General features: G+C 50.7%; 1 protein-coding gene and 1 long non-coding RNA gene across 4 annotated transcripts in view; one reads left to right on the top strand and one right to left on the bottom strand.

The window, feature by feature from the left end:
* The window catches only part of LOC125939010 (uncharacterized), a 15751-nt gene extending 5423 nt beyond the window's left edge, over positions 1–10328 (bottom strand). The window contains exons 1-3 of one of the 2 annotated variants that reach the window (XR_007462900.1): positions 10012–10328; positions 9490–9650; positions 7420–7575 (exon numbers count right to left, since the gene is read on the bottom strand). This is a non-coding gene — a long non-coding RNA (uncharacterized LOC125939010). Of the gene's footprint in view, positions 1–7419; positions 8515–9489; positions 9651–10011 lie in introns of those variants that run through there. The other variant, XR_007462894.1, reaches the window with a different exon arrangement.
* Positions 106–22648, top strand: part of FLI1 (Fli-1 proto-oncogene, ETS transcription factor) — a 129960-nt gene continuing 107417 nt past the window's right edge. The window contains exons 1-2 of one of the 2 annotated variants that reach the window (XM_049654507.1): positions 106–253; positions 1455–1535. In XM_049654507.1, the coding sequence (XP_049510464.1) occupies positions 1497–1535 (39 nt within the window). In that variant the 5' untranslated portion in view covers positions 106–253; positions 1455–1496. Of the gene's footprint in view, positions 254–1454; positions 1536–8653; positions 9057–22648 lie in introns of those variants that run through there. The other variant, XM_049654516.1, reaches the window with a different exon arrangement.

Raw genomic sequence — 22648 nt, 5'->3', positions numbered from 1 at the left:
GGGCCTCCGGGCGCACAGACAGAGGAGCCCAGCGGTTCCTGCGGGCCCCCCAGCTCCTGCTGGGACCCAGGCTGGCGGTCTGGATACACTGCAAAGAAAGGTGCAGCTTGACTCCGGGCAGCCTGCAGGTTTAATTCTGGCGCCACCAAGGATCTCGGGGGCTCTGGTAGCAGAGAATTAGCACTCAGAGCTCAGACATCCTGGAGTTTCAGGAGTTCGGCTGCCGCTGGCCAAACAGAGGAGGGTGTCTAAGGTGAGTGTTCGTGTAGGGGGGATCTCTGAGGGGACTTAGGGTGGTGGCGCCTCTCCCTGCTCCAGCTGCAGTAGGGAAATGGGATGCTTTCTGGGACTCTTTCTTTCTCTCATTCTCTGGAGTGGGGCTTTCTTTTCTCTCCTTCCCAGCCCCCCCCCCCAACTTTTCTTGCAAATTTCACTCCAAGTTGCAAACAAAATCGGGGACACTCCTGGGGAGAAGACAGAGGCAGGAAAGAGGTATTTAGGAGCCCAAAGGAACGTACCTGGTCCCTGAACTCGTGTGTGTGTGTGTGTGTGTGTGTGTGTGTGTGTTGTGGCTTCAGGAGCCAAAAGCTGGAATCTGTTAGTGGGGAGAAAAGTCCTTTATCAGAAACATATTGGCTGCCGGAGAAGCTGCAGGCTGCCACGTTAAAGATGGTTTAAGAGAAGGAAGGCAAGAGGGCCAGACTTGGCAAGGCAGGGAGAGACTCACCCAGAGGCACCTGGCATCTAGGGTGGTTTTTGCACCCGCTAGCCCAAATATTCAGACTTCACACACCATCTCCCCCGCCACTAGAAATGCGGCTGCGTCATTCACTATCTTGGTCTCTGCCTTCAAAACTCTTTTAAGGAGCCGGGGCTGGGGAAAGGGCCTCCCTAGATCTCTAGGACCTTCAGCCAGTCGTCCTCCCCAAGTGGTCCACTAGCAGGGAAGAGGGGGGGGCAGCTGGCCACTGGTGGAGTCCTGAGGTGGTTGGGGAGGCAGGCTGAAGATCTGTGCCCTGAGGGCCCAAGCTTGGCAGTTCTGTAAATATCTGCTCCCTGGGGCTTTGGGCTGCATTCGTGGGGAGACCTACCCCTACCAGGGCATGGTTCTCTCTTCCGGCTCAGAGGGGCCCCTGTGTCCCTAGGTGTGAAAGTACCCAGGCCCGGGGTCAGAGTGGGGGTGGGTGGTCTCATCTGTGGGTAGAGGAGGGTTACAGGACTGCAAGGAAAAGCCACAGGCCGTCTTGAGCCGGCTCTCAACCTTCGCCATCCCTTAGCCTGAAGTCAGGAGGCGGAGACGCAGAACTGGCTCCCAGTACCTGACCACGGGGATCCTCCCTTTCTGGACTGGGCGATCAGAGCCATCCAGCCTCCTTCCCCAACCACCTGCCCCCTCACCCACCACCGTCTCACCCATGCTGTACTCTCGGGTGACTGAGGTTTCTCCCACCCAGGTTGGTTCTTGGGCCTTCCTGACCCTTCCTCACCAACGGAGGATGTTTCAGACAGTCCCCGACACGTCGTCTTACGTCAAGGTAAGACATGACAGCGTCTTTAAACAGGTAATGACCCCCAGCCCCTCTGCCACCGGGCCTGTGGTCGCTCCCCGCTTTCCCCGGGAAAAGGGGTGGAGGGTTCAGCGGGTGGATCTGGAGCCTGGGGCGCTCCCGACCACCCGAGGGTGGCACAGACCCTCGGGAATCCTTGGCTGGGGAGGAACGCTCTCGGTAGGCACTGATCGGAGACTGGAAGTGGGTGAGCGCGATGAGGTTGGGCAGGGAAAGCCGAGACGCCAGTCGGCGGACCTGCGAGCCAGCATCGGGTCCCAGTGGGTCCTGCGCCCGCGCCGCTGGCGCACAACAGGTTTCAAAGTAAGGGTCTGCGTGTACTGGGGAGCGTGCACATGAGCCTCTGGGCGTGTGTACGCGGCTGTGTGAACGCGACGCGCTTCTCCCACCGGCTCGACACCCCGTCGGTCCTGAAGCCCACCTCTCTTGGCCCCACCCGCCCTCCAAAGAGCAGACTGCTACATTTGACAGAATATAGAACTTTTTTCCCACTCACAACAGTTCCCAAGAATGTAAACAAACCGAGGCCAGGACATCTGGGTTGCACGTTTAAATGAAAATGCGCCAGCGGGGCGGGGCTGAGGGTGCCCGGGGTTGGGACCCAGGCGCGACCTCCTTCCTTCCGGGTAGCAGCCCCGGGGCCAGCCCGAGTCGGAGTCCCAGGTCGGAGGAGGAAGGGCCCACCGCGGTTCTGAAAACCTACCCCTCGGTTCCCGGCCCCGCCCCCTTCTCCCTGAAACTCCGCCCCTGAGGTCCCCACCCCCACCTGCTTGCCCAAGCTGAGCTCCCTCCGGCATCCGGGAATGCCACCGCAGTGTGGGTCAGTCTGCCGGCCCGTGGCCACCTCCATGGGGCTCGACCCTGGGGGAGAGCCACTTTAGCGTCCAGCCCTCCTCCCATTTCTCTAAAGGGAAATTTGTTGACACGAGGTACTCGTGTCCCGACTCCCACCCCTTCCCAAGATCTAAAGGAGTTTTATAGTCACTTGAAGGAGGCCGGGTCCCGGAGCCTTGGCGGGGAAGAGGTGTTTAATCTATGATGAATGAATGAAAAATAAGTGACTCCATGTATCGACAATCAATGAATAGATGGCTGGACCCATGGCCCCCAGGAAGAGGCAGGGCGTACACCGTACACCGGGAGGCTTTAAAGCGCGCTGGGGTTCGTTAAGTCCAGTTTTCCGGAGAGGTTAGGCAGGCTGTGACCCCTCCCACCCCCGCCACGCCCAGTTCCAGAAGCTTAGGGAGTTCTCACTTCCAGCCCGGCCCCAAAGACAGCAAGTGCCCCCCCCCCCCCGCCTCGCCCCCAGCCACTCCTCCACCCCGGTCTGCACACACTCGGGGATCCAAAACCTCAGGGATGACAAAGCCTAGAGGGGCAAGTGGGAGCCCAGGAGACTGACCCGGGCCCGGAGTCAGAGAGAAAGCAAACCGGCTCAGGAGAGCGGAGCGGTCTGGAGTGGGGAGCAGGGAGAGAGGATGCAGTCCAGGAGCTGTGGGCAGCCAAAGGAGCCGCTCGCCGCAGGAGCTCTTTTCAAGGGGGAAAAATGGATTTTTCAGCAGCCACAAAGTTTGTATTGTTGAACAAAGGGGTGCATTGACGGCGGCGAAAGGTCTGCGTGGCAGGGACAATCTTGGGTCTGTTCCGCGGGCTCCCTACATCGACCATTTGCCAGAGGGGCACAAACAGTCCCAGGCTGCCAAGCCCCTGCCATTGCGCGTCAGGCACCCGGCTCCGAGGTTGTTGACAAACACTGAGAGCCCAGGCACCCAGGCCCAGGGCCTGAAGCCGAGCCGGGCGCAGCAGTCAAGGGCACCCTGTCCACCCGGCAGCGATCTGGGCTCTGAGAACCCCCCCAGAGTGCTCAGGGAGTTATGCGCAGGACAGCCCTTAGAGTGGGGATGAGGCTGGAAAGAGCAAGGGGCAGGGAGCGAAGGAACACGAGTGACTCTTTAAGGCCATAACACGCAGTAAGTGAATAATGGTGGTACCATTAAGGTACCCCTTACATTTGCCAGGTCCTGTTCTAAGCATTGCATTTATACTAACTCCTTTAATATTAATACCAACCCCAGGAGGTAATCCATTTTGCAGATGAGAAACCGAGGTATTGAGAGGTTAACGGAGCGCAGCTTGTAAGGGGTGGTGCTAAGGACAGAACTGTGCTGACCGCCAGGGGTAGGTCCTATTATAACACCACTGTACAGATGAAGGCACTGAGGCACAAAGAGGTTAAGGAGCTTGCTCAAACCTACAGAGCTGGTAAGCGCGGAGCCAGAATTCAAACCCTAGGAGCCTGGCCCCCCAGCGAGGCTTTCAACCTGGACTTCCCAACTTGCAGCTACGGGGTGGAGCAGGCAGGAGACCCAAGAGGAATCCTGGCCCCGTGCTATGCAAATCGCAGTCGATCCCAGTGCGAGGGGCACAACTCGGAAGGTCCCTCGCCCGTCCCACGAGAAGGTCAGGGTCTTCCACTTCCCCCCTTAGCGAATCTGCCCTACTCCTTATACTCACTCCCTCACCACCTACCCTGCTGGTTCAGCCCCTGCTGCATGCTGGAGGAGACACCAGCATGCACACCACGCACCAGACCAAAGGAGGCTTAGAGCTCCAGAATGTTCACCACCACACGGCCCAGGGGCAGCATCTGGCCAACAGGTCCTGCAGAGGGGCTGCAAGGACACAGGTCTGTACTTAGAATAAATGCCGTGTGGGGCGGCCGGGAGGCAGGAAGGACGGAGATCGGAGGGGATGAAATTCTCCCTTCCCCTCTCCACCCCCCCTCCGCCCCCACCCCAAGCCCCAGTCTAGGCGCCGCCGCTGGGTGAGAGTCCCGGCACCTGGCTGGTCTCCACCTCTTGTCAGGCTGCGCTCTCTGGTCGGCCTCGGACTCCCTTGGGATTTCCTAGTCGACGCCGCGTGGTCTGGGGACCCGGCCCCGAGCGCCTCGGGCTCTGGGCGCAGAGACCCTCCCCCAGCCGGGCCAGCCGGCCCCCCGGCCCTCCCGCCGCCGCCGCGGCCTCCCACGTAGCGTTTTGAACCCGCTTGGCGCTAAGGCAAGAACGAGCGTGGGGAGCGGGCAGGGCGAGCAAAGGCTCTAAATCTTCCTTCAATCTGTGAGTAGATGAAGTCTGAGAAACAAATTCAAAGCAGGCGCGCCTGCAGAGCCTTCCTGCAGAAATATTCCCCGGCATTCAAGCGCATCCAGGGGCGGCTCGAGCTGCCTTGTTTGGCTAAGGTCAGACGAGACTCGAGTTCTCCAATAAAAATAAATCTCAAATTAATTATGGCCTCGAGCGAGGGGCCAGACACTTGAAGCTGCAGTTGTGCAGTCTGGAGTTTTGGCGCTCGCTCGCCCGTCCCTCCCCCGCGCCCCCGCTTCTCCCCCCTCCCCCCTTCTCCCCCCCTCCCCTTTGCCAGCTCGAATACCCGCCGAGGCCGCGCTGGACCCGAGGGGCGGGGGAGGAGGGAGGACGCAGGGGAAAGGATCCGCCCGACAAGCTGTGCCAGGCCTGGCATCTTTCGGGGTTTCAAGTGACCCGGGTCCGGAGGCACCCTGGGGACCCGGCTCCGACTGTCGCGTCCTCCCACCCCCAACCTGGGCTTGGGACCAAAGAAGCCCAGGAAGTTGCGTCTGGAAAGGCTTGACCCGGTCAAAAGGGCTGACATTGAGAGAGCCAAGACACGTTTCGCCCAGCCGCTCCCCTCCCGCGGGAAGCAGGACTTCCGCATGTTTGAAAATACTGTCAAGTGCGGATGGTGCGAGGCAAGTCATAGCCCCGAAGTTCCAGCGAAAAAGCTCAAAACCCAAATATTTCCTAAATACTCGTCTCCGTGTTCGTGCTTTCTGCCCGTGACCCTAGGCTTAGACATGTGTGGTGAGTTGTTTTGTTGGTCCCCCCCCCCACCCCCAGACCTGGTAGCTTTTGTTTTAAATGCTGGCCCCGCTTCCTTGGCTTTGTGTGAGGGCTCCCTGACTTGAACGTGGGTCTGGGCTGGTGGAATGGGCACGGCTGGTAGCAGGCACTGGCCGCGGGTCACCAGCCCTGCCCAGTCTGGGAAAGGCTGGCAGGACAGTCTCTGGTGAGCCAGGAAAGAGGGTGTGTGCAAGTGTGTGGGCTGGGGTAACCAGTCCCTGGCTATGCTAGGAGAAGGGGGAGAGAGGAGAGAGGAAGGGAGGAAGGGGAGAGAGAAGGGGCGGGAGAGAGGACAGAAGGGGAGGGAGAGAGGGGCGAAGGGGAGGGGTTTCCCCTCCCCAACTCAAAGACAGATTTCATTTGTAGCCGGCTTCACCACAGGCTCTCTATCAATTTGTCTCAATGCAAACATTCGAAATATTCTCTTTGGCTGCTCGTGAAAACAATGTGAGCTGCCAGGATCAAACCATCTTTCCAGATGTCTGGTGGTAACCACATGAAACAGGGCAGACTTGTTTACTGTTGTGTTTAGTTAGGGCTTTTCCCCCCTTCAGGATTGAAAATAGAAGCAGCAGCAGGAGCTGAGCGGCAAACCCAGAGTTACATAAGTGGGGCACACTTGCCCACCAGCATGTCAGTGTGGGGTGGAGGGAGTCTGGAATGCCTCAGAGAGCTGTTGTTCCCAGTTGGGGGGGGAGGGGGATTCTCCTTTCTGGGTGGAGGACCTTGTGAATGGACAGGAGCTCCTCCTGGGGGGGGCTCAGAACGAGCAAAAGGCATGGCAGGGGTGCCAGTCAGTAAGTCACAAAGGGGTGACCGTTATGCCAACGCCAGCCTCCACTCTCCCTCTCCCCCCGCCCCCATCTTCAAAATTACGAAATTGCCATAGCTTTGGTTTTCAGGGAGAAACAGAAAGTGCTATTGAGCTCCACGGTGAAAACAGGAGGGCAAGTCCTCAGTTTAATCTAGTTGCATATTGAGCAACTCCCAATGGGAGAGACAGCTGCTGCTGCAAGGAATTGGGGGTGCTAGGCTTACTGGGGTAACTGTACTGATCAGTGCAGTGAAGGTAATAGGATCTTTGCACAACAGAAGTTGGGAAGAGAGACCTAGACAACATTTTGCCATAGAGGAGCCTTCTCAAGCACTTGGAGGAGTGCGTCAGGAAGGGGGAACAGCGGCTCTAGTGGGGTGGCCATTAGCAACATCAGTGTTTGCCCAGGACCCGGAAGGGGGCCTCCGGGTGGTGGAGTTGGAATCCCTTCTGCCCGAAAGAGGGCCGATGTGGCTGGGGGTGCCGGGTTTTTGGCCAGGTTCGGGTGGGAAGTGGTCTCCCCGCACCCTCCTGAAAGCCCTGTTGTCGTTTGAAGGTCGACAGAGTCTGGGCTGAAAAGGAAACAATTTGGGGTTTGAAAGGATGTAATTCATTCTTCCTTTCCCTTTAACCTCTTTCCTCTCTGGAAAGCATGTGGAAAAGCTGAAGGGAAGAGTGAGAGGGCAGGCGGTCGGCCTAGGGGAGGAAAGGGTTAAGCCTGATTTCTTTTAATTGAACTCCAGAACTGGTGGCCCCAGGCAAAGGGGGGGGGGGGACTGACCCCGCTAGCGGTAACCAGATGTGGCGGTCCCAGGGGAGCCCCGGAGCAGACCCCTGGATTGAGAAGCAGACAGGAGGTGGGGGGGTCGGCCCGGCCCCCATCCCACCCCCACCCCACCCCCACCCCACTCCCCCATACGCACACCGAGTCTCAATTGCTGGCAGGCTGCACCCGCCACTCCAGGTCTGGTCACGTTCAGACCCGCGTCTGTATTCGAACCCAAAATTGGAGCTGAATTGATGAGACTAATTTCGAGAGGGGGTGGGGGGAGGGAGGGAGGGAGGCGAGCTAGCTTTCTGGCTCAATTGCTCCAGAAGAAATAAAGAATTAATAAGTCACCTTTTTCGCCGCTGTGGACACCCTTTTGAATTTTTTTTTTTTCTTTCCAATTGACTCGGATCTCCTCTGGATTTTTTTTTCCTCCTTCCCCGGGTGGACTCTTAAATAAACGTGAAAAAGTCCAAAGCGTGGTCTGGAGAGCGTGGACAAGGTAACCTGTTTGGGAGGTTGGGGAGAAGGGAGTCAGGCCGAGAGCGCCTGGGGGAGGAGTGGGGTGGGGGGATGTCTCCTCGCTGCGCGCCGGACTCCTGAGGCTGCCCCAACTGGAGGGTTCGGCGGCACTGCAGAAAGACGGGGGAGGTCTCCGGGTGGCGGGGGCCGACAAGGCGGGCCAAAAGTCGGCTGGCCTCACGGCTGGGTGGGGATGACGGTGCCGCGATCTTGAGTGCTGCGCTCTGCAGACCTGTTGACCAGTGTGGAGGGAACGTCCCGCGGTAGCGTAGGTTTCTTGGGGCTTGGAGTAGCATTGCATAGGCGGCTCTGGCCGAACGCTGGGACTTGGGCCATCTGGTCCAGGTAAAGTGCAAGGGGTTGGACCCTAGAAGGCGCGGAGAAGTGGCCTATGGTGCTGCCGGTTCTGGCCCTGGGCGGGCGCCGGGAGCTCTCCAGGAGCAAAGGGCCGAGGCGCGCCGCCCGGAGGGCGCCCTTCTGCTAACAATGCACTGGGAGCCTAGTCCTCGCCCCCGATGGTGGGGTCCTTCCGAAACCGCCCAGAGTCCGCGTCGGCCGGTGAAATAGCTCCCGGAGTCTGCCGCGACTCGGCAGCCGAGGGCCCGAGTGGAAAAATTCCCATTGGATGCATTTTTTTAATGGTTGGTTTCCTTCGGTCTGAGTCCGGATCTTCCCGGGCAGTAGGCTCCAGGTTATCCCCAGCCCGAGTAAACTGAACGCCCCCCCCCCCCATAAGTTTACTCCGGCTGGAAAAAGCATTAATGAACCTATCTGTGGGAAGAAACGGAAAGGGAATGAGTCAAGAGGGCCACCTTCGGCCAACGGCCCCGGGAAAAGGAAGGAGGCCAAAGGCGTTTGGTTTTGGACTTTGGGGGAAGGTGTTGGGGGTGGGGGTGCAGACTGCGGGAATCAGGGCGCGGGCGCCGGGCGTGGACCCCAGCATTGTTCCCAGCTCTCTCTTATCTCCCAGGAGCAAGTATCCTGTGTGCGCTGCGCACGAATGTATCTGGGCATCTCCGGGTATATTTATATAGTGTGTGTGATGCGAAAAGCAGGACCAGCAGAGGGGAGGAAGAGGGGGTGTGGGGGGAGGGAAGACGAGGGAGAGAGCAGAGGGGAGAGAAGAGAGAGGAGAGCGCGAGACAGAGAGAGAGAGAGAGAGAGAGAGAGAGAGAGAGAGATAGGACTTCCTCCCCGATTCGCAAAGTGAAGTCACTTCCCAAAATTAGCTGAAAAAAAAGTTTCATCCGGTTAACTGTCTCTTTTTCGCTCCGCTACAACAACAAACGTGCACAGGGGAGCGAGGGCAGGGCGCTCGTGGGGGGCACGCAGGGAGGGCCCAGGGCGCCAGGGAGGCCGCGCCGGGCTAATCCGAAGGGGCTGCGAGGTCAGGCTGTAACCGGGTCAATGTGTGGAATATTGGGGGGCTCGGCTGCAGACTTGGCCAAATGGACGGGACTATTAAGGTAAGCGACTGGGCAGTGGGCGCGGGAGCGGCGGGGCCGGCCGGGGCGGCGAGGCAGCGGGCAGGCTTGGCGCTGGGCGCCGGGGTCCCGGAAGACGTGGCCACTCTCCTTTCCTTCCGTGCCCCGGCTTCGCGCCGTCTCCTCCCGCGCTCCGGTGGCGAGTCTCACTCGCGGGCGCGACCCTCCGGGTTCACGACCGACAGCGATCTCCCCCCCCCCCCCCGCACCCCTTGTCCCGAAGCCGTGTCCGGCCCGCTCGTACGTGCTGCGGGCCGGGCTGCGGACGGAGGTCCGCGTGAAACCTGGGGACCCCGGGAGCAGATCCAAGGCAGGGGCCGGGGACCCCCGGGTCCATCACTCTCCCCACCCCCGGGCAAGCTGGGCGTCTTGGCCCAGGCGCCGGGCACTGGCCCGGCGGCCGGCTTCTTCTTACCCGAGGCCGAAGGCGACGGGGGCGGGAGATGCAGCCGCCACCAGCTCTGGTCCCCGCCTGGAGGGCCCTGGGGCGGGCAAGTGGATGGGTTGCAGGCGGATCGGGGTGCAAGTGAGTGTGTCTGGGGGTCTGTCTGAGCGGGCTCCTCCAGATGGAATCCCCTGTTTACATGTCAGCGCGGGCTGGTTTCCCTTCCTCTTGGTATTTGCGTTGCCGGCTCTCGGCGCTCGGGAGCTGCCGGCTCCCCGGGACTGACGGGCGGGCCTCGGCGCTCAGCCGGCAGGGGGGTCTCTCTGCGGCCCCGCTCCGCGCCGCCCCCCCAGCCCCAGCCCCCGGCCCCGGCTCTCCGCGCCCCGGCGTGCGCCGACTCCGGGGGCAGGGCGCGCTCCACGGTTTCCCAAAGAGGGTCCCGCGCCCTGCACAGCCCCTTCTCCTTCGGTGGCCGGCGCTGAGCCCACGGCCCCAGCGACCGCCCTGCCAAATCCACCCCCCACACCCCCCCCCTCGCGTCACCCCACACACCTCGCGCCTGGGTCTGAGTTGCAAAATGCAGCCCAGAGGGGTGGCCGAGGGTCTGGGTTTCGAGTCAGACTTCAGAAGTGTTGATTGCCTGCTCCTTCTGGAAGCGAGAAGTGGGGCCAGGAGCAGGGAGGAGGGACACCCCCTCAAGTGACTGACCTTAGAGGACCGAGAGCAATGAATGGGACCAGGAGTCGGCTTCCAGGCTGTCCCGCAACACCAAGCAGGAGTCAGTCTGGAAAAACTATTAGGCTGGTGAGGTGGGGACTGGCAGAGCCCGCCATTCCCCAGAACCCAAAGGAATCAACTTCTCACTCAGTGCTGAGTTAAGAGGAGACTAAGATGTTGTGCTTGGAGAATTGAAGAGATTTTTATCATTTGGGTGGAGTAGTGGTTTTTATTTTCTAAGGTTTTTTTTTTTTCCTTTTCTTTTCTGAAAGTTTGAAACATGCTGACTTAGGTAAAAGGCACCAACAGAAGGAACTTGAAAATCTGGAGAGGCGATAACTGGTTGTACTGGGTTAAGGGGAGCCTCTGTGAGTCTGGATTCTTCCAATTTAAAGTGCGTGGGGGTGAGGAGTGTCCCTATAGCGAGGGTGGAGGTGGCCACTGGTCATTTGCGCCTGCTCCTCTGCCTGCGGGTGTGTGCTTGCAAGTGTCTGTGTGTCCCAGGTTTGGTAAAAGGATGCTCTGCTCTAGAAACCTGCCCCCCTCATCAGGACACTTACCCCTTACCCAGAAGCACTCCCTCTGATCCGGAAGGTTGGTAAGATGGCTCCAGGGTCTTGATGTGGACACCCTAAGGAGAAGTGAAGCAATATCTCCATGATACTCGGACCTCTAAGGCCCTGAGCAAATGGAGGAAGCTGTGGTCTGTGTACCCGAGATGTGCTAACCTCTTTAGATACACACACAGGGACTGGCGTGGCAGGCAGTGAGAGCAGGCTTAAGGACCCTGGTGCTTCATGCCAAGGATGGAAATAAAGGTCTTCTTTTTCATGTGGGTGGTGGGAGCCTGGGAACCCCTCCAAACCCTCCTCAGGAGCACCCTTGTCTCCTGTCCAGGTGACCCGGCTATGCAGACGCACCCACAGAGCAGCGACTTTCAGAGTTATCTTTGGTCACCCAAAGTCTGCAGAATTGACTTGCTGGTGTATACTTTGGTATTGAAAGTGTGTGAAAGCCAGTTTCCTGTTCCTGTGTGACCTTTGGACCTTGATGTTCCCCAGACCCTGTTCCGGAGATGATTCCAGCACTGTCTTTGCAGGGGACAGTGGACAAGGGGAGGCCCGTGGGTTTCTGGTCTCCGTGTGAGAGTGCACGGTCCATTAGACCCATGTGAAGTTCAAAATCTTTGTACAAATGAAACAGTGGGACTAAACTAGCTCTACAGTAGTAACTTTCGAATCTTCTCTTCCTAATATATCACATTATATGCTCCCATAAGGACATGTACCTGCATGTTCACGAAATCTAGTTTTATACAGATTGAGGTCTGTAGACAGAAACCTAGAATGTGGGTTCCCACTTTGAGTGACCTTGACAAATCATCTTCGAGTAATTCCGGAATGTGATTTTTATGCACCTGCATATTTCTTCCTCAACTATAAGGCATGTCTATCTTTTAAAATACCTCTGGGTCTCAGCACTAAGGAGGTATTTGCTCCAGGATGCCAGGGGAGTCTGGATTTCTTTGCAGAGGGTTTTTATTCTGTGCATAATTTACACAACTCAGTGTTTTCAAAATCTTAATCTCGCTGCCCTTGTTACAAGTCCTTCTGTGTCATGTTCTCTTCTCCTCTCCAAGAATGTCTCCTGGGAAGGCTCTGAGCATCACGTTAGGAATACTAAAATTTTCAGGATCCATTCCGCACTTCTTCTGCCACACACAAGTTAACCCGCGATATTAAACAACACCTACCCCACCCCTGCTCCCCACAGTGATATTATCAGTGTTGAAAATCACGTGATACGGGTTGCTGCTCAAGAGATGACCTGGTTTCAAAACCCGCCTCTTGGTTTTTTGCAGTCTTCAATTGAATCTCATTCTTCCATCCAGGAAAGCTTGATTCAATGCCCACGGTCCCAATTAAAGATGGGGAAACGACCCCTGAGGATGCAGACATGGTGAATGAGACAGAGAAATGCACAGCAGACTCCAAGTCAAAAAACTTGAGTCCATTCTCAATTGTTACTGGGTTCCTGTGGGCCCTACAGTGAGGCATCTCGGTTCCTTGAATGTCAGTTTCCTCATCTACAAAATGGGGCCAAGGTGCTCCCTTGCCAGAAATCAGAGTAAGGATTAAAGAAAGCTTAGTACCTTAGCTGAATGTACATGAGTTGAATTTCTCCTTGGGGATAGGGCTTGTGGGGATCGATTGGTCAGAGCATTAGATCAGAGCTCTGGATTTACCATAAGACATATTTTATTAGTTCAACATAATATTAATATTACTATAATATTAATCACGCATCTTTTATGCTCCAAGGGTCTGCTTTCTGTGTTGAGGATAAAACAGGTATCAAAACCCTGCTGGCATGAATACTCTACGGAGGTGGCAGACGCATAAATAAATAATTCTATGTCCAGGAGTGATACCCCTTCTGAAGAACAATGAAGCAGGTTAGGGGATAGAAAGTGATGTGGTTGTATCAGCCAGGATGGTCGGAGAGGATGCTTCAATAAAGCCACAATCGAGCAGAGACACTTTCAGTTCTCATCCTTTACCTCAGGAAAATGCAGCACCATACAACCCCTAATGCTGGGAGAGCAAAATGGGAAAGATAGGTTGAGGTCAGCGCTGGGCTCTGAAAAACAGCACAGAGACCAATGTGGCAGATGGGGCCAGGAGGATGGTCATCGCTGACAGGACAGTGCTTATCCAGTCGGGAAACTTCAGGATGGTAGCGGAGGAGGAACCAGCAGAGTGAGGAGCACTTGGGAACAAAGACTTTACTTCTGCCCTCAGAAAGGGGTCTTGCCTTTGTTTTGAAGAGTGAACTGCCTCCCTCTCCCCCCCCCCGCCCCCCATCTTTTAACCTTCCTATCGCCTGGATTCATGAGGACTCCAGGCCAGATAGACTTTGTCAGTTTATCTGTCCCCATGACCACATCGAATTGTTTGCCTCAGGTAATTACCAAATGGTGACCCCTGTTTTGCTTGTGAATAATTCCTACAAAAATCTTCCTTCCGCTTCTGCTGCCATTCGAATTCAAGTTTACAGGTTTGCAACTTTAGAACTTTACAGATTACTGAGCTCCACGTGCGCATTCTATGGGTGGGGAAACTGAGGCCCAGAGTTATTTAATGAATTATCTAAGATCACACAGCTAACTCCTGACAGAGTCAAGATGAGAATTCAGGGAGCCTAACCCTCCAGCTAGTGTTCTTTCCATGACACCACGAAGATTTCATTTGCTTTCATTACGTTATCATGAATTATAGAATCCCGAAGGCAGTGGGTATGTGAGAGAAGTAGACAGAGAAACACAGAGAGAGAAGTCTTTAAAAGAAAAATCATGACGTATCTAGCACTTTGAACTAAAGGCATTTCTGTTATTTAATGAATAATGTATCACTACCATCTTGAAGTATGTCCGTATTTTTTTAAAAAGTCCAAATTTTCAGATAGGATTTTTAAACTGCTGTTTTTCAAAAGAAATCCTTCTTTTCCTATAGACAAACAAGGTCTCCATTACCAGGGGACAACAAAAAGTACAGCATTTTGCTTAAATAGCCAATGGGCCCTTCTATAGACTGGAGGCAGGTGGGATGAATTCCTATTTCAATTCTTTGAATAATTGAATATTTGACTATTTAAGTTAAATATATTCAGATGCATTACAATATGCCTTACTGGCTCATCTTTCAGACTGTGTAGTAGGTAGGTCTTGGAAAACAACCACATTAAATAAGATTCCAGATTTCGATGTCTGCTTCTGTTTGGGGTCAACCAGTTAACTTGGCATTGGTTTTTAAAAAGCAGTTAATTTAAACCAAGTCTATCTTCTAGAAATGTATAACAGTCATCTAATGCTAGTACTGAGTTGCCTGGGGGGGCAAAAATGTTGGGAAAATTTTTATGATGATGAATTGCCGGGCAGGATTTCTAATGGACTGAGGCCTTTATCCTACCTCAAACTTCAAAAACATATCCTCAAATTGTAAGTCAATACTCAGGCCATCCTCGTCTTCTCTGAAAGAAGTCTTTTTCTATCTATAGCTTGGTAGACAGGTTTTCAGGGTACAGACCAATTGAAAATCTACTATTTTCATTCATTTTAGACAATTAACTACAATATGTAGGTCTAGAATCCTGTTTTTGTTTTGTTTTGAATAACATGACTTTCTTTTTTTAGCCTGTAGTTAAAACAGTCTTTCTATCTTTGGCTTGTTGTTTTGTGACAAATTGAGAAGGCCAAAGGACATTGGCTACTGTGTACACACACACACACACACACACACACACATGCGCGCGCACACACACAATCTCATAAAATCATCAACCAGAATAACAGTTTTTCTAGTAACCTCAGATCTTTGCAGGTGTCTTTTCCTTGCTATACTCTGCTTCATTTTCTGTTGCTTTAATGATTTATATCTATAGTGCTCACTCCATTCATGTATCAGTTCATTGGTGGGGGGGGCATTACTAAGTGACGTCACTGTGATTCTTCCACTGACCTCATAGACCCGACATCAGTAGCCTGTGTACTTGGAGATGTTTCCCAGAGGCAATGGGTGGGATTTTTCTATCCCCATATTGTCACTCTTGGAGCCAATATCTTGGAAGTTTGACAGAATTAGACAATCTATGGAATAATCTTTTCTGTGTGAAGCTGGCTGGTTTTATGAGACTCTGTAACCTTTGCCTTGCTGGCGTCATAAACTGATGCCAGTCATATTAATGCAAGTCAGTAAGCATGCAAATCAGCAAGGCCTTTTGCATGACTATAATGCAAGGTAACTAAGTGTTGTCAAGATATAATGCTAGTGGCAAAAAGGCTGCTGGGCTGGAGACTGAGCAGGAGGATGGGATGTGAGTGTACACAGAGAAATGCAGTAAGTGTTATGGTAGCCTCAAGGAAGGAAAGAGCCATTTCCACTGGACAGGCACAGAAAGACCCAACACCAATAGTCATGTGTACGGTCCCTTCTATTTACAAAGCACAAACACTTTTTGCATAAACACTTGCCTTTAATCCTTCTGATAGCCCTTTGGGAGATAATACCACCATGTCTCCATTTTGTATGGGAGAAATTAAAGTTCAGGAAAGTTAGGTAAGTTATTTAAGGTGACGGCTAATAGATGACAGAGTTGGGTTTCAAGCCCAGGGTTTCTGATTCCAGAATACCTGCTTTTCCTATATACACCTTGCCTCTTGGCATAGGTGGACCTGGACCTTGGCTTTGAAAGATCGGTAGGACTTGCACAAGAAGAAATGGTTCAGGGGCTTTCTTAGAAGTCAGAATACTTTGGTGATGGGGTGGGTGGGTGGGCCGGGTGCAAATGAAGGCAAAGGTAGAAGTGAAAAGATTGGATGGAATTGATTACGGAGGACCTTCAATGTCGTAACAAAGAATTTAGGTGTAGAAAGGAGGAGTCACACAATTTTGAAGAGAGGGATGACCAAGTACAAATCTCTTAGGAATGGAACCCTTCCTGTCCTCATCCTACTTCTTGGGAAATGGAGAAAGAAGTGGCTCCATCACTTGTCAGAGGACGCAAAAAGTGACTAACAGGGTTAGAAAGCCAGCGATAGACTCAAACCATGCTATCAGCCGTCTTTTAAGATACCTGTTGATTAAACATGGCGTCAGGGAAGGGAAAAGAAACTCTATTTCGCCAGATCTCATAAAAATGTGATTTTCCTCTTCACTCATGTCAGTGTGTCTTCTTTCTCAGTGTTCTAGAGATTTCACCACAAGCCGTCTTTTCGACTGGGCCATCTATCCTGGGGTACAACTGTAGTTCCTTTTGAGAATGAGTCAGCAGATAGTAATTGTGAAGAGACAAAAGGAAAGGTTGTTTCCCTGAGACTCAAATCAAATTTCGATGGAAATTCAGACAGGTCTGACATACTTTCAGAATTTGGTTATGCCTATCCACCTCATTTAGGAATACTGAAATTTCACCCAAGCAAACCAGAAACTCGGTTAGCGCCATCATTCCAAGCAGGATCAGAGATTAAATGTTCAGATGCATTTTCACGTCATTCAGTTCCACTTTACAACACCTTCCGATTTGTTTATGCCTACAAAAATGAACCAAAAATGCTGACATATTTAAGATGGTTCCCACCTTTGGGGAACAGTGTACCTGCCATGCAGTTCATGATCAAAACCCCAGAGTGTGTAAAGTTTTCAAGTTACCTCCTGGAGAATGTAGACTGGAAAACTGAAATGTTTTCCCAACAGCAGAGCCCATTTACTCAGACAGTGCTATGTGTCCAAGGTAATGAAAGACCATGTGTCACATCTCAGTGCACACATGCAAGAGGCCAGAATTACAGGTGCCAAGGGAGCTCTAACCTTGCATTTCTAGACACGTGTGGGTTTCACATGTCTACTGGAATCTAACATTCCAGTAGCAGAGTTGTTGGGTCTGCGTATATGGGTATTCATTGATTTTAGGTGTGAAGAGATCTGAGAATGAATGAGTTTGCACTGTTGTTCATGTGGCAGAAATGCGAACAGTTATTATTATAAAATTACTCAGCTTGTGAGTTGTCTTTATGTTAATGCTGTTACAATCGATATAAACGCATATATTTAGATCTCAGTTCTTATGCCTGAAGAGTCATTTCACCTTTCGGCATTTATCACTTAATTCATAGTCCTTCATTTATTCATTCAACCCAAAAGTGAATAATATAGCCGGGCACAGTGCTCAACAGAGCTCCATGTAAAAGAACAAGAACACAATGCTTACAGTATTCCTTCCAGACTTCTAGAGGATAGAGCTTTGTCTGCTTCCAGATTCTAAGCTCTGACTATTAGAGATTCCAAGATCAGCAATATTCATTGGGGGAATCTTATTTGTGGCTTTTTACTATAAAGAAATTTAGGCACATTTTCCCAGTGGTAACATCCAGCTTATAATTTCCATTGTCTCTTTGCTCTTGGTGATACTAGTCTGTTGTACGGACCTTTTTGGAAAACCAGGGCCTCGGCCAGGGAGACGACACCTTTTTCTCCCTTTCTCAGCTGTAGTTCTTTAACACAGAGAAAAATACCATAAATCAAGGGCAAAGATAAATGAGAAACTGAAGAATATCCCTCAGATATAAAAAAAAGGCAAATGTCCTAGTATACAAGATTTTTTACAAGGTAATAAGAAAAAGATAGACAAGTTGGCAGTAAAGTAGGCAAAATTGCTATGATAGACAATGCTAGAACAAGAAATAGAAATGGCCAATAGGCATATGAAAAGAATTTCAAGCATGTGCATAAACATATCCAAATGAAAACCATGAAATTCCAATATTTATCACCTATGAGTGCAGTGTAACAAAGATTAAAACAGCTTAATAATGCCTCATGTTGGGGCGCGTGGGTGGCTCAGTCGGTTGGGCATCTGACTTGGCTCAGGTCATGATCTCGCGGTCCATGAGTCCGAGCCCCGCATCTGACAGCTCAGAGCCTGGAGCCTGCTTCAGATTCTGTGTCTCCCTCTCTCTCTGCCCCTCCCCAGCTCATGCTCTGTCTCTCTCTGTCTCAAAAATGAATAAACGTTAAAAAAAATTTTTTTTTATTATTATTATTTTTTTAACGTTTATTTATTTTTGAGACAGAGAGAGACAGAGCATGAACAGGGGAGGGGCAGAGAGAGAGAGGGAGACACAGAATCAGAAGCAAGCTCCAGCTCTGAGCCGTCAGCCCAGAGCCCGAGGCGGGGCTCGGACTCACGGACCGCGAGATTGTGACCTGAGCTGAAGTTGGACGCTTAACCGACTGAGCCACCCAGGCGCCCCTCCAAAAAAATTTTTTTTAAAAAATAATGCCTCGTGTTAGAAAGTGTAAGGGGAAGGGCACCTGGGTGGCTCAGGGGGTTAAGCATCTGACTCTTGATTTCCGCTCAGGTCACAATCTCAGGGTTGCGGGATGAAGCCCGACGTGGGCCATGCACTGGGTGTGAAGCGTGCTTAAGATTCTCTCCCTCCCTCTCTCTCTTTCTCTCTCTCTCAAAGAAAAAAAGAAAAGAAAGGGTAAGGGGGAAATGTCACTCCTTATCTCATGGGGGGAATCTAGCTTGGTACATTCTGGATGGCACATGGATTGGAAGCATCAATCGAGATGTTAAATATTTACAGAAGTTTGATAACAATTCCAGTTTCTAAAAATTTAGCTTATGGACATGTCCACTCAGATAGGAAAGATATATGTACGTGAAGTTTTCTGTACCATTGTAATAGCAAAAGTTGGAAAGAATCTGAGTATCCATCAACAAGGAACTTGTTAAAAACGCCATGGAGGATGTATATAAGAAAACACCGTGCAAGTGTTACATGGAATAAAATCAATTGTCCAGACACACTGATTTAGAAGGTTCCCCCAAGGTATACCTTCACATGGAAAAAAGCAAGTTACAAAACCTGTGGTCCCATTTTTGTATAAATATATACGTAAATACACAAATAAATAGAAAATGCACCCGTAGGCATGGTTATGCATAGACAATTTCTGGAAGAATATGCAAGAGGCAATTAACAATGGTTGCCTCTTGGCAGGGAGAAATAGACTTATTTTTCACACTATAAACTTAGGTAGTCTGTGATTTTTTTTTAATCACTAGTATATATTACTTTTTAAAAAATTTTGTAAAAGGATGTAAAAAATAAAGAGGGACTTTAGAAACAGACATGTCAAAAAATGGGCCAGACACCAGCATTCTAACCCAAATGTGCTGATTTCAGAGACTTTTAGGTCCCACTCTGTAGTGAATACAGAGTTAAAATCATCCAGCCTGGGATCCAGAGACCTGAATTCTGGCCCCGGCTCTGCCACAAATGAGTGATAGGATCTTAGGCAAGTCACTTCAGTCCTTCCAAATTCATGCACATTTTCTCATGTTAAATGTTTTCTCGAGTATCCAATGAGGGTATAATTTCGAATTTTCCTTTGAGCTCCCACGCTCATAAAACTCTGATCCCTGACAGGCTTCAAAAACATTGCTTATTTGGGGGTGTGGATGAGTGAGCCTCTCATAGAAGTTCTATTGGAGCCCATGTGGCTCTTCTCTGCCATCTCGGGACTGAATTCTAGAGTGATCTTTGAGGCCAGTTGAAGGCTGGGGCTCTCGGAGGTGCTTTGTGAATTTCTGTGAGCTGGTTGTTTTTATTACCAAGTGACACTGGAGCTGTGCTAATCCCTTTGCACTAATGCAAACTAAGAATAGGGCCTAACTCCGCTATGGGGTCTTACACTCTTTCCCAAAATTTGGTCTCATTTAAAACCCAAAACACATTTGGCCCCAAGCGCCTTTCCCCTGGACTTTTAAAAAAATCCTGTTTAATTGAAGGGAAATTGAATTCGTCTGGTTTTGATTCATTTACACTTAACCCTTAAGAAAACGATATTTTTGAGGACTTATTTGATGTCCAAGAAGAATTTTGAGCCTCTTAATGAGTTTTCTGGAAGGCTTTTTTTCTTCTTCTTGAAACAGGAAGTGGTGCTATGCTATGGGCAAAAACACAGTCAACCCCGAGAGGCCCCAATTCAGTTTGAAACTGTATCACCCACTATTTTACATGAACCCCCAATGGCCCTAGCCAAGGCCTGTCTTTCCCTACTTCTTACTTAAGAGCAAGGGGCTCACTCACCTTCCATCTGAGAGGGGATAGCAATGAAGAGGAAGGGGGAGAAATCAGAGTCATAAGAAAAAAAAAATATGAGCTATTTCTCTAGCTCTTACTATGTGCCAATGTCTGTTTTAACCTCTATAGAGATGCTCACTTTTGATCCTTATACCAACCCGATGATGTATGTATTGTTTCCGTTTCGGAGAGGTAGAGTAACTTACCCAAAGTCATAATGGTAGACAGTGGAAAAGCAATGATTTGAACCTAATCCTGTTTGCCTACCGAGCTCATAGAGCTCAGCCACTGTGATACGTTGCCAGATTGACACATACATCCATGAAGGTCAGGCTCCAGATCGAACCCACCTATTGAAGACCATGTAAGTTTTGTTGCTTTTTGGCAATGCCCTTCAGTCTAAGTGACCCCACCCTTAGTCCGCACTTGTCAGATTCATGGCATATCTCAATTCTCTACCACCCTTTATTCCAGAAGCCTAAGCCCTGTATTTTTCCTAGGTAAGAGTCCCTGCCCAGTCTTTCTAGCAGGTGTACTGGACAACAGGCCAGCGACCGTGAAACCTCCAGGTTCTGTTTTGCTTTAACGAGCCCACGAGATGATAAAAAAGACCAAGTTTTGTAGCTCAGTAGAAAATAGCGTATTCTTTGACTTACAATGCTTCTCCTTTTCCTTCCTTACCTTTTCTCCTCTCCTTTTCTCTCCTGTTCTAACTCTTGCTCTCTTCTCATTCTCTTTCACTGATATACACACACAAACTACACGCACTTGGAAACACACACACACACACAGATCTGGGGCTTCTGCAAAACACAAAGAGGGAATGTTTTGCAAGGTTAAAAGGAAACCATCGAGAAAGGCTAACTTCAGCTCCAGTTTCTCCTGAATAGCATTTCTTGTTATTTCAAGGCTGATTGACTTATAACTGCATCCACAGCCACCTCACATCAGTTCCTTTTATCAGCCCAAGTGAGACTTCCTGTGGACTGGCCCAGCTTCCTGATGTATTTCCTTTTTCCTCTGGCAGAACAAAGAAAACCATAGCTCCAAGGATACTTGAGACCAAACATAATTTCACACTGAAGAACCTATTCTTTTAAAATTTTCATTCTCAATGTGTCGGGCCGAGGACCTGTCTTTGCAAGTTTTTCGCAGCATTCTGTACGGCAGTGTGATGGACCTCACGTGCAATTATCAGGGGTCCATGAGCCACTTGAAGTCCTCCTAGTTGTAGTTGGATTCCATTCCAGGAGGGAAACTGAACCCGTTCTCCTCACTAACACTACACGAGCACCCCCCAACCCCGTACTCGTGTACACAGCTTCAAGAGTCACATGGAACACCTCTGTGTTTAAGGTTTACTCTTTTGTTAACCTAATTCGGCATAACAGCAAAGAAACCCTCTTATTAGCGATTTCATTCTAGCTATGTTTGAAACTCTAACTCTAGAAACATGTATCTAAGCAAAGAAGCTTTGAAGTATCTCCAAAGGGTCATTGACGTCAGTGGAAGAAGAAATTCCAGAAATTGGGATGAAGCTGTTGCTTTCCTCGCTTGCCCGGAGTATGTCATGTCACTCCTTACCACTCGGCCTTGCCACCTGCTGTGCACATTATTTCTGAAAGACCCTGAGGCACAATCCAGAGTAATAGGGAACTACCAAGGGAGCTAGCTGTTTCCTCTGTCGTATGGCCTAGTGCAAATATCACAAGTTGTCAACTTACACTATACTCCCCGAAACTCTTAGAACCTAAGAGGCCATTGCACAGGAAAGATAACTGAGGCTTCAAGACATGATGTGTCTAAAGGTGAGAACCAGGCAAAAAAGACTCGAAGCAGGACTCGGGTATTCATGCGCCCAAACAACACCTTTGCCATAAAGGTGTTTCCGGGAGCAAAGTTATCAAGACCTAATGAATTCATGCTTTCTTTGTTCATCTATCTTATTTCCTTACAACTGTACAGTACTCCCAGGGAATTGAAGGTGGCACTTTGCACAGAAACCAGCTAGGCATCTAAGCAATCATCATGCAGCCACCAAATGTTACTAAAGTCATTTTTTTGTCTACAAAGATCACTGATTTGGGTTTGTTTTTAATTTTTTTAATGTTTATGAGAGAGAGAGAGAGAGAGAGAATGGTGGGGGAGGGCAGAGAGACAGGGAAACACAGAATCCGAAGCAGGCTCCAAGCTCTGAGCTGTCAGCACAGAGCCGGATGCGGGGCTCAAACCCACGGATGATGAGATCATGACCTGAGCCAAAGTCGGATGCTTAACCAACTGAGCCACCCAGGCGCCTCAAAGATCACTGATTTGAAATGGAAAACAAACTGAAACTGAAATGTGGCTCCCCAGGCAAGCAACTTATTTCTAAGATGACAGGGCTAATTCATCATTGTTAATTCATACTGATTTCTCCCAACCCAATCCTCAATGCATCATCTCTAGATGAAAATAGATTGAAAGGGTATTTCAAAGAGGAAAATAACTCAGAAACTATATGGTGTGAGGAGAATGTGTGAGAGTGGGGTCAGGGATTACTGGGGTACTAAGCCCCACATACCCTGCTTTGGCAACTCCAGATGGAAAGGCAGGGACTGCACGTGTACATGTATGAGCCTCAGACCTTTCTGTTCCTGGCACGTACTCTGCCCCTAGCCCTGTACCAGGTTTGTGACCAATCAGGAATCCTAGAACATAGATCCATGAGTTAACTCCTGCAGCTCTTCCAGCCCTGATAATCCTGTCTGTAGAGATTCTTCTAAGGGCCTTGGAATTCTCCTCAATAAGAGTATATTGGGCCAAAGGACACAAGTAATCCCG

Source organism: Panthera uncia, chromosome D1 (assembly GCF_023721935.1).
Source record: "Panthera uncia isolate 11264 chromosome D1, Puncia_PCG_1.0, whole genome shotgun sequence".
Classification (NCBI taxonomy): domain Eukaryota; kingdom Metazoa; phylum Chordata; class Mammalia; order Carnivora; family Felidae; genus Panthera; species Panthera uncia.
The sequence above is the reverse complement of the archived record's forward strand: the minus strand, read 5'-3'. Positions and strand labels throughout refer to the sequence as shown.